The following is a 14,690-nucleotide window of genomic DNA, read 5'->3' on the forward strand; positions in this document are numbered from 1 at the left end:
TTCTATGATTTCACACTTAAAGGCCACCTACATGTATAGAAAAACAGATATTTGCTACACTGTAAAACCCCATTTTAAATGCAATTCTAACTATGGATATATGACAAGTGTAATAATTCAACTATATATTTTTTAAAACACAGTAAAAGCTTATATTGAATTGATCATCTCTCATAAAAAATGACAGTTTTGAAAGAGACGGGATCTAAAGTTTGATACAGTAACAAAAAAAATACCTTCAGAGCGTTACGTGCATATTAAGAAGAGAGACTATAAGCAGAAGCCTGAAGACAAATTTCCATTATAAGTATGAATATCATACCTATGCCCATAATAATATAACTTGTTGATTTTACAACATGTACCGGGGATGCATTTCAGAAAGGTTCTCTCTCAAATAACGAGAGGAAAAAGAGAACGGTTATCACAACCCATTAAAGCTTAACTTGAAGAGTGTGCCCGCTGTAAACAAGCAACTGAATCTGCTGTAAGGAATTTGAAAAGAAAAACCTGAAAGAAAGCACTAATGGGAAGAGACGATAGACACACCTGTTTATAATTTAAACCTTTATGTCAAAGGATTACTTACCCCTAACACACTCTATAACTTTTGGTCTTTGAGGTTTGGATTTGGGAGAAGGAGAGTTGAACCTGAGATATGGCGCTTTTTTAAGCGTGCTGCGGTGGCCCTGGTAAATTGGTCTCCCATATACCTGGGACAGATACTCTTCATTCTGTACCGTGCTTGCTTTCAGAGGTCCCTGCACAAAACAAAAGCCATTTCTAAATTCTCCATATGTGAAGAACTAAATGTGTAATTATTGCTACACATTTTTTCCAGCAGTTTTACATTTTGTGATGTATTATGGACAAATAAGATATAGAAATGAAACAGTGTTAGGTGAACTGTAAATCTTGGCATTTGTTTTACTTCCTATGTAATTTGATAAATTAGTTGTCATTATGCATAACAACTTTTGCATAAATCAGTATCAAGTATACAATCAACGTTACCTTTTTATACCCTGTTACATATTATTTATTAAGCGCCAATAAACGCTGTACTCTACAAGCATAAAAATAAAGTCAGTCCTCACAATGGAAACTCAAAGGAGGGAGCCATTTTATTTTAAATTTGCATTTATGGTTATATTAATTATATATGAAGTAATGCACACTCAAACAACCCTTTAAACAAACCCTACAAATCCTGTGCCTTATAGCATAATTGTCCAGAAATAAATGTTCAGTATTACAAATACTACTCAACTAGCACTGTATGTAGAGAAATATTTGCCTTACATGTGAACATTTTAATTACTGTCAATCATAAAGCAGGACACTGACCGTTCCAATTCAGTTCTCTCCTGGAAACTGAAGTAGGGCAGTCATTACCAGAAGGACCTACAAATAATAAACAAAACCCTTTACCTCTGCCCTTCCTTCTTTCTTCAGCAAAGTTTCAGAAACTGAGTAACTTCTCAAGCTCTGTCTTCTAAAGTTATCCTCTGACTGCTTCTGAGAAGGCTTAGCAGCAGATAAATGCTTCTTTGTTAAGGATCCTTGGGTTTTTTGAGTTTTTGCTTTAATTTCTTTGTTGGTCTTCATATCCCTGGTATTCTGTGTTCTCTTGGTCCATGGAGTCTTCGGATCTTTTTGATTATATTGTGTTTGTTCATAATCATTTTTTGCCATTTCTGCCTAAAGATCAAATGGAAACATAGTCAAACGAGATTTTATGTTCAAGTCTATTAGGAAAGGCTAGGGGCAGCTTTGAAGTTCTGACAAATAGTTTGTTCTTCATGTTAAACAGTAACTGTGATGTAGTGATTTTCAATAAACTGAACAAGTTTTAAAATAGGTGTGGATATTTTGTTGTTGAGCTACTAACTGGCCTAATAGTCTCCTGATGTTTTCATATTGAGAGTGAACAATATTTCTTAAAAGTCTACATTTTAAAAAACCACAAGAGTGTCTTACAATGCGAGAAACTTTAACTCAAACATTTTCTTCCAGCCATACCTGAATTTCCACAGTGATTGCTTTAATCCACTCATCTACTGTCTTCCTGATACGAATCTCCTCCAATACATGTCTGAAACACAAAGAAGAAAAAGCTATGTTAGGTCAATGTTTCTCAAACTGTGATGAGTTAGTTCCTGATAATGTAGTGACCTGTTCTGAGGCTTTAAAAAGCACAGGGAAAAGAAGACTATTAACTTACCTACAATTCTTGATCTCTGAAGGTATTGGATGTATTCATACTACTTTCCCACGCCTGCACCTGTGCTTCTAGTACATCATTGTTGGAAGCGCCCATATTTCTATGCCCTAGTACAATTAATCTGCCTCACAAGTAGGTGCCATGCACTTACTCTCATGAGATGCTATAGCAGTCCCTATTGCCTCATATGTTCCTTTTTTGAACAAAAGGTGAAAAGCAAGAGAGAATGAAAAACATATTCCCAATTTGGTAGGGGTGAATGAGCAGATGAGTATTTAAAGACAGGGAAGTCTTTTTCTCCAAAAAGGAATTATTATGGATTTCCATTCCCAGAAAATCTTTACAAGAGGGAGACTAGTTTCATTCAAGACATCAAAGAGATGAGAGTTCAATTACCACCAAAATATATTTTGCATATATAATTTTATGTAAGCAACTGATAAAATATCTAGAACAGAAACTATAGAGACATCCTAAAAAAACAAAGGTATGAGAAAGATTGGGTGCTCACAACATGGAAACAGGTTCTGTAATGGTCAAAATCAGATTCATGTCACGAGACAGAGAGCAAGCAATACAGCATTGAGAAAGCATGCAGAGTATTTTCTGTGGCAGCTTTGCTAATCTGAATAGAAAATAAATATACCTCGGTTGTTATACTGGTGCATGTCATTGTACTATCTGCAGAGAGGCTGGCTACAGTTTTAGACATATATTGACTGAATGAGCCCCAACAGGACCTTGAAATTGTGAGCCTGCTACAAGGAGTAGCAATAACAAAAGCAATCAGACAAACGTTTAAATCATGGCTGTTCTGGAGACAATCTGACTTTCTTTACTAGTATCATATGAAACAGGAAGTTAAGGCCAGTTTTTAATAATCAAAATGTCATCCTGTACCAAGTCAAATGCCTTACAGATTTCTAAGTATATTACATCAACACTATTACCTTTATCAACCAAACTTGTAATCTATTCAAAAATATATATCAAGTTAGTTTGACAGGATCTACTTTCCATAAACCCATGTTGATTGTCATTAATTTTATCGCCCTCCTTTAATTCTTTATTAATCATGTCCTGTATCAGACACTATATTATCTTGCCTAGGGTTAACCTCAGAAGGTTATAAGCCTATAATTAAAAGAGTCATCCTTCTTAGCCTTTTAAAATATCACCACTACATTAGCTTTCTTCCAGTCTTCTGGAACTTCCCCAGTGATCCAAGACTTGCAGAAAATCAAGATTAGCAGTCCAGTGAGCTCCTCAGCCAGCTCCTTTAAAACTCTTGGATGCAAGTTATCTGGATTTGCTGATTTTAAAATGTCTAACTTCAGTAGCTGCTGTTTAACAACGTTTCAGGATACTAGCAGAATACAAAGAGTGTTGCCATCATCATATTATATGATTACATCATCTGTTTTTCCCAAATACAGAACAAATATTTACTGAACATGTGACATTCTATACCTTGGGGGAGCGTCCTGTAACCCCCATATTCCTCATTTGTATATAATTATGATATTGTATATAAAGCAGGCCATGTGAGGTATCAGGGGAAAGGTTATGATCTGCTGAAAGTCACTGTTCTATCTAAACATGTATATAATTAATGCATATGAAGTTATGAGAATTGTGTTGTATGGCTGTCACTAAAATATGCTGTGAGTTTGGAAAGCACCCAGATACTAGTTCTCCAGAGACTATGCCAAGGAAAGTAACCAACACCCGGGCGGGTGTCAAACAACCAACAAACAGCCATTGTCCAGAAAGGGAACTACAACTCAATGACTCACCTGCATAAGGTCACACCAGAGGAATTGCTCAACCTTGCCTGGGGACTCAGCAACACCCACCAGATATGCCTGGACTTGTGTTCTCCAGGCACATGGACTGAGGGTATAAAACAGAACACAGAGGCCCCATGCTTGGCCTCTTCTCCATTCCCCACCTATGCTACAAGCAACAAGGACACTCTGAAGACTCCAACAGAAGGGACTGGCCCAGGTTTCAAGGGCGAAAGCTGTGTACTATGAACTGCAATATCCAGTGGGATGAGAAAAATTGCTTAATCTAGATGTTGCCCAATCTAATAGGGTTGAGAGTTTAGACTGCACGTTCATATTTTATTTTATTTTGGTAACCACTCTGACTTTTTGCCTATCACTTATAATCACTTAAAATCTATCTTTTGTAGCCAGTAAATTTGTTTTACTGTTTATCTCTACCAGTGAGTTTGCCTGAAGTGTGTGGTAAATCTGCTCAGGTTTGCAAAGGCCAGTGTATATCCACTTGCCATTGATGAAGTGGTGAACCAATTAATAAATTTGATGAGCGGTGCAAGATGGTATATTCCTGAGATACAGTGCTGGGAGCTGGGGGGATCTGGCTGGTACCTTTCTTTGTGTGATTCATGAGTGGCTCTGGGTGTGGGGCAATCTAGCTGGGTGTGGGGCTCCACATACTGTTATGCGGAGTGATAACCTGGAGAGGTTTGCTGCTTATCACTAGCAAAGCATTGTGAGAGACAGCCCAGGCTGGAGAGTTAAGGGAGCACAGCGGTCCCACAGTCTGAGGCTGCACCCCGGGGATCCCATCACAAAACACTTCTATCTTTTTTGTATTATTATTATTCCTAATTCTACCATTTCCATTTAGTTGTGGACTAATGCCATTACTGGCATTTTTTTCCTCCTTGTACATTTTTTCCTTATTTTCCTGAACTCTGCTGGCCACAGATGTTGCCATATGTCTCTTTGGCTCCCTTATCAATTTTCTACAATCCTAGCTTCTGATTTATATTCATTACTATCAACTTCCCCTTTTTCGATATAGCTGCCTTCACTTCTGCTCTAAACCAGTTCAATATTTTTTAACTAGTACTATGAGTAGAGTAGGGTGGGTAGCAGCATGGAAGATTAAATGAAATTCCCACCTGTTTGTAGTCAAAGCATTAATAAAGGTATACATGGCATCTCCATCTTTTGCACGAATAATGGCTTCCAAATTTTCTTCAAGGACTTTTTTATTGTTTTGTACGCCTCTTAAAATCCTTTCAGCATCCTTCAACATGGATTTTGGTGCTTTAACTGTCTGAAGAATAGATGGCTTGGACACCTGAGGACATTCAGCAAGACTAGGTGCAACAACAGGGTTTGTCGGCTAAAATTTAAGAAAAACAATTATTATTTTAACATACTAAATCATTTTTCTAAACAGAGTACATTAATTTGATCTACTGTTGATCTATCATTAATTCTAAGGCCCAATCTAATAAGGTGGAGAGCAACTGCCATTGACTTTAAACCTAAACTAAAGAGAGATCAGTGTCTTGCAAAGTTAGGGCCAATAGTTAAACAAATGGAAGGCAATCTGAAACTTGTCAAACATTAAAGTATAATATACCATGTCTGAGGCACAATGCTGATAAAATATGAAAGCAATATAGCATGTGAAAAAGATGAAACCATTAAATGTAAGGAGTAGAAATCACATGTTAATTTCTCTGTACAATGACATTAAAGCATAATTCATTCTAAAAGAATAAGAATTAAATTCTGCCCCCTGATAAAGGCACATAACTCCCACTGAAATCAATCTGCTAATAAGGAACACCAGGTAACATAGCACTACGTGACTCAGTAGCACCATATGCCATTGAAGTTTACTTCTTTATAAGAAATACTGAAAAATCTATTAAAAGCCATTTAGTTTGCAAAACATTTCACCAAGTTGAAAACAAAATTAGTAATTAAACCACTAAGTATGAACATAAAGGACACCAATGCACAAGAACACAGAGATTGGAACAACGATTGGGCCTCATACTCTTGTCTGGAAGTACACAAAAGATGACATCTGATCTCCAATAAAAGAAGTGGGGAAGAGATGCAGGCAGATAACAATGCTCTTCTGGACATGCTAATGACCAGCTAAAGTGACCCCGAGCCACTTCTTAGGCCATGTCTACATTAGAAACTTATGTTGACTCAAGTTATGTCAGCATCCAGTTGCGGCAGTTAGTACATCACTTGTGCACCTGCATACTTGGCTCCTTGTGTCAGTGGTGCACATACTACTCCTGGGAGAATTCTGTGCCAAAAAATTTAAAAATTCTGCACACAATATTTGAAAATTCTGCAAATTTTATTTTTCAAAATAACACAATATAATCATGTCAGTTTCAATTATTTTGGTAATTTATTTCAAAGAATCTGTCAGCATGTATGTCTGTAACAATACAGACCAAAAAAAAAGGATTCTGGTAATTTTTTTTTTTGACAAAGAGATTCCTTACTAGGCATATTAATACAGAACGTTGTGTAATTCATTTAAATTACAATACAGAACTGTATTTCCTGCACCTGTCAGAAGCAGTGCAAAGGCTTGGTGAAGTCAGGGATAATAGAGGAGCTGAGGGAGAGGGAAGGAGCCTAGGAGTGAACCTTTTTGGTGTTGGATGTGGGTGGGGGTTTTCTTGGGGAGGAGGATTGTTAGGGTGTTGGGAAGCCTCCCCCATGCAGACCCTGGCTGATCCCAAGCCTCTCCCATTCAGTCAGGCATGTCTGCCCCTGTCCCCATGGGTCTCTGCAGCCCCCCCCCCCCCGTCCCCAGGCTCAAGGCCATCACCCCACTAGCTCCTGAGCCCATGCTCCAGTTTGTCCCCCCCACTAGCAGGGGCGGCTCTATGTTTTTTGCCGTCCCAACCACGGCAGGCAGACAGCTTTCGGCAGCGCACCTGCAGGCGGTCCGCTGGTCACGCGGATTCGGCGGCATGCCTGCCGCCCTCACAAATTATCTATCACCTTCATGTACATTTGAATTTAAGAACAAAAGCCAAGGTTAAAATATGTGCTCAATAAAACATCTGAAATTAGTGATAAAGGTGCAACATCAAGAATTTAGCTGTGGTGTATTTATATACACACACAGAGCACAAAACAGTTATCACATTAGCAGTCCACCTGATATAGAGTTAGGGGGGCAGCATTTATAGTCTGTTTTCCCAAGTATATTTCACTAAAACAGGATATCAAAAGTCACAGAACTACTCAAACCCTTCTCTGGGCTATTCGCTGAGAATGTAACAGACAACTTTTGAAAAAGATTAAGATAAAGGAAGCAACAAAGTTTCTATAAATTAAATTTAAAAAATCCCACTATACCTTAACAAAATCATTCATGTCTGATTTCCATGCTTTTGCTTCCTGGGCGGGGGGGGAAAAAAAGACAGAAAAAGGTTCTTTGAAACTTCAACAATAAGTATCTATCAGAATTAAATTCAGTATTTAGAAGTTAGGTGAATAAAAAGTCTAGGTAAAATATCTTGTATGATGTCTCAGCATGCTTCTCTCGGACAAGAGGAGCATCCTCAAGCACAACCCCATTTCCTTCATTTCACCTATCTGTCTATGGCACTTATGAGGCCCCCATTACCAGAGTATCTGAGCACCTCACAATATTTAATGTCTTTATCCTCACAACACTCCCATTAGCTAGAGAAGAGCTATTTATTCCCATTTTACAGATGGGGAACTAAGGCACGGAGAGGCAAGGTGACTTTCCCAAGGACAGCCAGTCTGTGGCAAAGCAGAGGATTGAACCTGGGTCTCCCAAGTCCTAGGGTTGTGCTCTAACTACTGGACCATGCTTCCTTGTCTCAGACTTTCTATTTGTCTACATTTTCTAAGCTGGAATCATGTTTGAGCCCAAACTCTTCTTTTCCTCTTACATCTTCTGTGTCTGCAAACTACCACTGGCTTCTCAACACTGCCTACGTACCCACCCTCCGCCCCCTCTACCTCAACTCCACCTCTGCTAAAATTCTCATCTGTCTTCCAGCTGACTTTTCTTCCTAAACTGTTACGCTGATTTGCTACAAACACTACACAGGGGAAGCCTGAAGGGTATCTGTGTTTGTCTTTGCTTATACCACTAATTAAACAGAGGAGATTCTTTCACCCCTTGCCCTTGTTTAACCTGCCATCCCTTTCTCCTCTTCTGTCCTTTTAAGGCAAGTGCTCCAATATTTCCAAAGTACTGCCAGAGGAGAGCTAGTCTACTCTATTCCACAGATAATGCGGTCACTGTTAGGTCAGACCTGCTGATACTGACGTAGCTCCAAAGCAGTAGCACTATAGATATAGCACTAGATATTTTTTCATTTAAGACATCTTAGCTCTGTAGTACCACATTGTTCTGCATTGTTTCATCTAGGTTTCATAAATAAAATATGAAATACACATAAATCGCTAAAGCTTCTTCATTTTTAAAAGCCAGCGACTAACCTTCACTGCTGCCAGCAGAGACCCACTTCAGCAAAAGGGACTAGCTCAGCAGAAGAACAAACATGCAAGTAACGGCGCCCCAAGTTGCACTTTGGACATTGGGCTATTTTATCATAAGGAACAGCTGACAAGGTAGGAAAAGGACTGGTTTAAATCACCCCCTCCCCCATTTAATAAATGCAATAAGCCAAAGACTTTTCTCTCTGAAACGTGAATGGCTCAATCAGGTCTGCAGTTAGAATACTGGGGGAGAGAAGAGAGGATGGCAGAAAGCAGCATTTAAAAATCGAAACATTTAAAAAACTTTGAAGAAAAAGTTCTTTACTAATACTATTACTGTATAGACTGGATTTTTAAAGTTACTGCTTTGGTAAAGTAACATAGTGGCTTTATAATCCAGATACAAATGTATGCTTATTGGGAGATAATTATATCCCAGACCCAGAACCCTTTTCAGACAAGCAGATTACAACTTTCAGCCAAGTCATTCTGTAAACATAATTCTGTTTGGAGGAAGCAAGGGCAATCTTTGTTGGTACCAGATATCATAATTCTGCTTACATTTGCTTATTTTTCTTTTTGAAATGGTTAGTCATTCCAACAATATGGTCACCCACTTTACCTGGAGCATGCCATGCATTTCTCTTTTCAGCTGGCCAAGATCTTGAAGCACATCTTCTGCTTTCTTCACTGTTTTATTAATTGAATTGTAATCTTGGAGGGGGCCTTCAAAGGCAGGGATTGAGTCAGTTCGCAGGGCAGGAGGCCTGCTGAGAAGATTACATATTACTAAAATCTCACAGCTTCTTGACTGACTTTAGAAACAACTAGCTTCTAATTTGAGAATTTTAACATGGATTTGAACTTTGCACAAGTATCAAACCTTTACACAGAAAGGAAATTGCTTCTTCTCACAGAGGCCTTGGCCAATTATATTGCTTCCTTTGTTTAATAGTTACAGTATTTACACTATTAGGAACGAGATAGAAAAATAACAGTGATTAATTAATTTCCAATGTGAAAAGTTTCTCAATTTTCCAATGTTACTTCAATTATTTCAATCTGAATTTAAGGTATAATTTCACTGTTAATTAAATGAGAATATGGTGCAAAGTGCTTTCCCCTCCCCCCCAGATTACATGTTCAAGCCATCCGTGTAATATATAAAAATGTAGTGAAATCATGACAACAAAAGCGTAATCTGGAAGAGGGTTCTTCAGACAGGAAGGATAAAATTTCCTGACCTGTTCTGAGGCTTAGAAACTGACTGCACTAATAGTTACATTTTCCTTCTAGATGAAGTTTTAAAGAATATCCATACATTATTTTTAAGACAGTATATGAACCAGATAGCAGTTTCTGATAAAACACCTTAATGCAAAGTGGCCAAAAACTACCCTAACTGGAAAATGGAGAATTCCATTGGCATGGGGAACCCCCTATTGGAACACTGCCAATGTAACTGGCTCTAAGCCACTACATTCCAGCCCTCTACAACCCAGGGAATATACCCAGAAGAAGGGAGATCATGCACAGTGCTGTTGTGCTCCAGTGAGCCCTTTCAGCCCTTTGGGAGACTGGTTACCAGCCATCATTACTTACAGTTGTCCTAAAGTTTCTTATGCTGTTGTAAAAACAAGCCCTTAGCAGCCCTGGAGATCATGGAAGCACAATGGTAGTATAAAGCCACCTTTGCTTCCCCTTTTTGGGTCCTGCCCCAAGCACATCTTGGTCAGACCCAAGGCCCAGACCCAATCTCTCTAATGCAGTGGTTCTCAATCCGTGGCCCAATCAGCACACAGTTGTGGCCCATGTGACATCCTCAGGGCCATACAGGTAGATGTGGCCCACATAACACATAAAGAGCCGCATATGCAGCCCACAATGGTAAATAGGTTGAGAACCACTGCTCTAGTGCATCTCCTACCTAAAACAGTGGTTCTCAACCTTTCCAGACTACTGTACCCTTTTCAGGAGTGTGATTTGTCTTGTGTATCCCAAGTTTCACCTCACTGAAAAACTACTTGCTTACAAAATCAGACATAAAAATACAAGTGTCACAGCACATTATGACTGAAAAATTGCTGACTTTCTCATTTTTACCATATAATTATAAAATAAAATCAATATAGATTATAAATATTGTATTTACGTTTCAGTGTGATATTTCAGCTTGTTTTTCACTTATGAGCCTTGTATGAAGATGAAGCCCCACCGCCTAGGGCTGAAGCCGAAGGGCCGCCACCTGGGGCTGAAGCACGTAACTTAGCTTCACAGGGCCCCCGCTGGTGTGAGGCCCTGGGCAATTGCCTTGCTTGCCACCCCCAATGCTGGCCTTGTGCTTGCAACCCCCTACACCTGTCCTGCAACCCCCAGGTTGAGAATCATTCGTCTAGAGGAGTTGAGTATCCCCTGGAAGACCTCTGAATAACCCCAGGGGTACACATACCCCTGGTTGAGAACCACTGTCTAGCACATACCTACATCATATTAAAAATAAAAAGTCTGTATGAACTTCTGATTCAGTCACATTTACTTACCACTCTCTCTCAGAATGCCAGGCCATTTTGGTGGTGTTTAATGACGACTTCTCAGAAGACTCAGTTTGTCTCAATGGAGTTTCTTGAGAATTCAAAATCTGCTCCAGAAGTCTCCCTCCACCTACAATAGGAAAAACATAAACAACATTATTAGTAAACATATTTAATACATTTAAGTGGCTTATTTTCATTTCAAGAAATAAATATTTCATTCATTTAAAAAAATAACCACTATAAAATATTTAACTAGATTTACGAGAATATTGCAATGGAAACTATTTATCAATTTTGTTTTAAAAAAAATCAAAGAATCCTAGAAATATAGCACTGGAAAGAACCTCAAGAGGTTATCTAGTCCAGACCCAACCTCCGCCGCCCCCCATGATGAGGCAGAGCCAAGTATACCTAGACCATCCCTGACAGGTGTTTGCCCAAACTGTTTTTCAAAACCTCCAATTATAAGAATTCTACAACATTCTGTGGTAACCTATTCTAGTACACCTCTACCCCGATATAACGCGACCCGATATAACACGAATTCAGCTATAATGCGGTAAAGCAGCGCTCCGGGTGGGTGGGGCTGCGCGCTCCAGCGGATCAAAGCAAGTTTGATATAACGCGGTTTCACCTATAACGCAGGAAGATTTTTTGGCTCCCGAAGACAGCGTTATATCGGGGTAGAGGTGTATTTAACAATCCTTACAGCTAGAAGGTTTTTTCTAATATCTAAGCTAAACCACATTTCCTGCACATTAAGTCCATTACTTCTTGTTCTACCTTCAGTAGACATGGAGAACAACAACTTACGATCCTCTTTATAACAGCCCTTGACATATTTGAAGACTGTTATCAGGTCCCCAGTCAGTCTTCTTTTCTCAAGACTAAACATGCCCAGTTTTTTTAACCTTTCCTTACAGGTCAGGTTTTCTAAACCTTTTATCATTTTTGTTGCTCTCCTCCGGACTCCCGCCAATTTGTCCACATTGTTCCCAAATAGTGGCAACCAGAATTGGACACAGTACTACAGCTAAGGCCTCACCAGCGTCAAGTAAGATGGAACAATTTCTTCCTGTGAGGACACTCCTGTTAATATACACCCCAGAATAGTGGTCTTTTTCACAACTGCATCATGCTGTTGGCTCATATTCAAATTCTGATCCTCTATAACCCTATATCCTTTTCAGCAATACCATTGCCTAGCTAATTATTCTTCATTTTATGATTGAGCATTTGATTTTTAAATTCCTAACTTTAGTACTTTCCACTTGTCTTTACTGAGTTAATCTTATTGATTTCAGCCCAATTCTCCAATTTAACAATGTCCTTTTGAATTCTAATCCTGTCCTCCAAAGTGCTTGCAACACCTCCCAGCTTGGTGTCACCCACCAATTTTATAAGTGTACTCTCCATTTCATTATTTAAAGTCATTAATGAAATTATTGAATAGTACCGGCGCTAAGGACAGATGCTGGGGGGGGATCCTACTAGTTACGTTCTCCCAGTTTGACAGTGAACCAAACTACTCTTTCAGTATGGTTTTTCAACCAGTTGGACCTGCACCTTATAGTAATTTCATCTAGAACCCATTTCCCCCGTTTGCTTATGAGAATGTTATGTGGGACTGTGTCAAAAGCCTCGCTAAAATCAGAATATATTATGTCTAGTACTTATCCCCATCCATTAGGTCAGTAACCCTGTCAAAGAAGGAAATTAGGTTGGTTTGGCATGATTTATTGTTGACAAATCCTTGTTGGCTATTACTTATCATCCTATTATCCTCTAGATACTCCCAAATTGATTGCTTAATCATTTGTTACAGTATCTTTCTGGGTATTAAAGTTATACTGACTGATCTCTTATTCCCTGGGTCCTCTTTGTTCCCCCCTTTTTAAATATAGGTACTATATTTGCCTGTCTCCAGTCCTCTGGGACATCACCCTTCCTCCGTGAATCCACAAAGATAATCACTAATGCACTTTTACAGCACCAAACAACATGCTATGCCTAAAAAACATTCAGGTAAACATGTTATTTTATTTATGATTCCTATGCAACAATGAGATGAGAGGAATAACAAACAGGAACACCCTAACATTGGAAACCATACAACACATGGCAAAGGAAACAAACTGTTTTCACAAGACCAGTGAATCAGTGTATTTTATTTAATATGGGTATATTTGGAGATGGGGCCCTCAGGCCAGGTCTATACTACAAAGTTTTGCTGGCATAGCTATATCAGTTACGAGTGTTAAATAAATAAATGAAAATCAACCCCCTAAATGACAAACATGATGGCATAAACAAACACAACTTATACTGGCAAGAGTCATTTTCCTAGTATAGCGATTTCAGCAAAGCCTTTGTAGTGTAAACTAACCTTCAGAATGACTCCAGACCCTAAAACTTGAGAATCGTATAAGTCTAAACAGTAAGACAACCACCAACACTGCCACTGCCACAACAACCACACTCAGAGAAACATTTTGTCTTGGACCATTTGGGGACTTTTTGATTCCATCTTATAGTGGGTGGCTTTTTACTGATGTGGGTTACTTTTTGATGCTCCCCAGAAGTGATCTGAGAGACTTGAAGAGAAAGATAGATGCCTAGCACACCAGGATAGGGAATGGAAAAAATGCAGAAAGGAAGAGGGGAAGTGGAATTAACTGATGGAGCACTGAGCCATATAAGGAAATAGTAAACAATGCGAATAGAGATGTAGTCAGGGATGAATGATGAGAAGATTCATTCTGATACAGAAGGTAAGAAGCCAGGAAAAGGATTCAAAGATGGAGTGACATGGTCCAAGCAGATGGCCTGGCAAGGCAAGAAAGATTATTTCAGCCAGGGCCATTCTGTACGGACTGGAGAGAAGCAAGAGGAAAATCTGGGAGGCCAGAGGGGAGGTTTCAGTAGTCTAAGCAGGAAGTAACCAAGTGACAGACCAAGCATTTTGTCCACAGGGTAAGAGTGCAAGGGCTGGATTTTTTAAGGTGTCCTCAAAAGGTCACTCAAACTTAACCAGGTCTTTGTGCTTTATAAATATGGTGCTGAAAACTGAATTCTGGGCTGCCAAGCCAGTATCAGGTAGGGCTGTTAAACACCTCCTTTGGTCAACATACTCTGTTTTTATTAATGTAATCCAGTATACCATCTGCCTTTTTGTGACAGTGTTCAATTTATCTACCATTGTAACTCTTCTGACCTAGCCAGTACTCCCCTATTCAATATCCGTGGGTATGATACTGCATTCCTACACAAACCACCTTACACTTGACTTTACTGCATTTTATTTAAGCTCATTCTACCACTGTAATGAAGGCTGAACTGCACTTTAATCCTATCCTCTCAAGTGTCTGAAAGACCTTTAAGGTGTGCATCATGCATGTTCCGGGCTCCCTTCAACACTCCTTACTCAGACATCACAAGTTTTGCCTGAGTAAGGAGTAACGTACAGGGCCATTAAATACCACACTCACCACTTCATCCTTCAAGTGACATGAAAATATTAAATATTATTGGACACAGAATAGACCCCACTCAACACCTGCCTCCAACTTGACAACAACCCTTCATTAGTTACTTAATGTTAGGGTCAAAGTGCAATGGCAAGACGGTGGAGAAGCTCATCCAGAC

At 39.2% G+C, this 14,690-nt stretch overlaps 1 protein-coding gene across 1 annotated transcript in view; it reads right to left on the reverse strand.

The window, feature by feature from the left end:
* Positions 1-14,690, reverse strand: part of KIAA0586 (KIAA0586 ortholog) — a 111,196-nt gene that overhangs the window by 76,966 nt on the left and 19,540 nt on the right. The window contains exons 10-16 of the mRNA XM_029912090.1: positions 11,052-11,172; positions 9,134-9,281; positions 7,390-7,431; positions 5,160-5,386; positions 2,023-2,095; positions 1,432-1,701; positions 597-761 (exon numbers count right to left, since the gene is read on the reverse strand). Coding sequence (XP_029767950.1) covers positions 597-761; positions 1,432-1,701; positions 2,023-2,095; positions 5,160-5,386; positions 7,390-7,431; positions 9,134-9,281; positions 11,052-11,172 — 1,046 coding nt within the window. The remainder of the gene's footprint in view (positions 1-596; positions 762-1,431; positions 1,702-2,022; positions 2,096-5,159; positions 5,387-7,389; positions 7,432-9,133; positions 9,282-11,051; positions 11,173-14,690) is intronic.

Source organism: Terrapene carolina, unplaced genomic scaffold, assembly GCF_002925995.2.
Source record: "Terrapene carolina triunguis isolate 2854851 unplaced genomic scaffold, T_m_triunguis-2.0 Scaffold189, whole genome shotgun sequence".
In the NCBI taxonomy this organism is placed as follows: domain Eukaryota; kingdom Metazoa; phylum Chordata; order Testudines; family Emydidae; genus Terrapene; species Terrapene triunguis.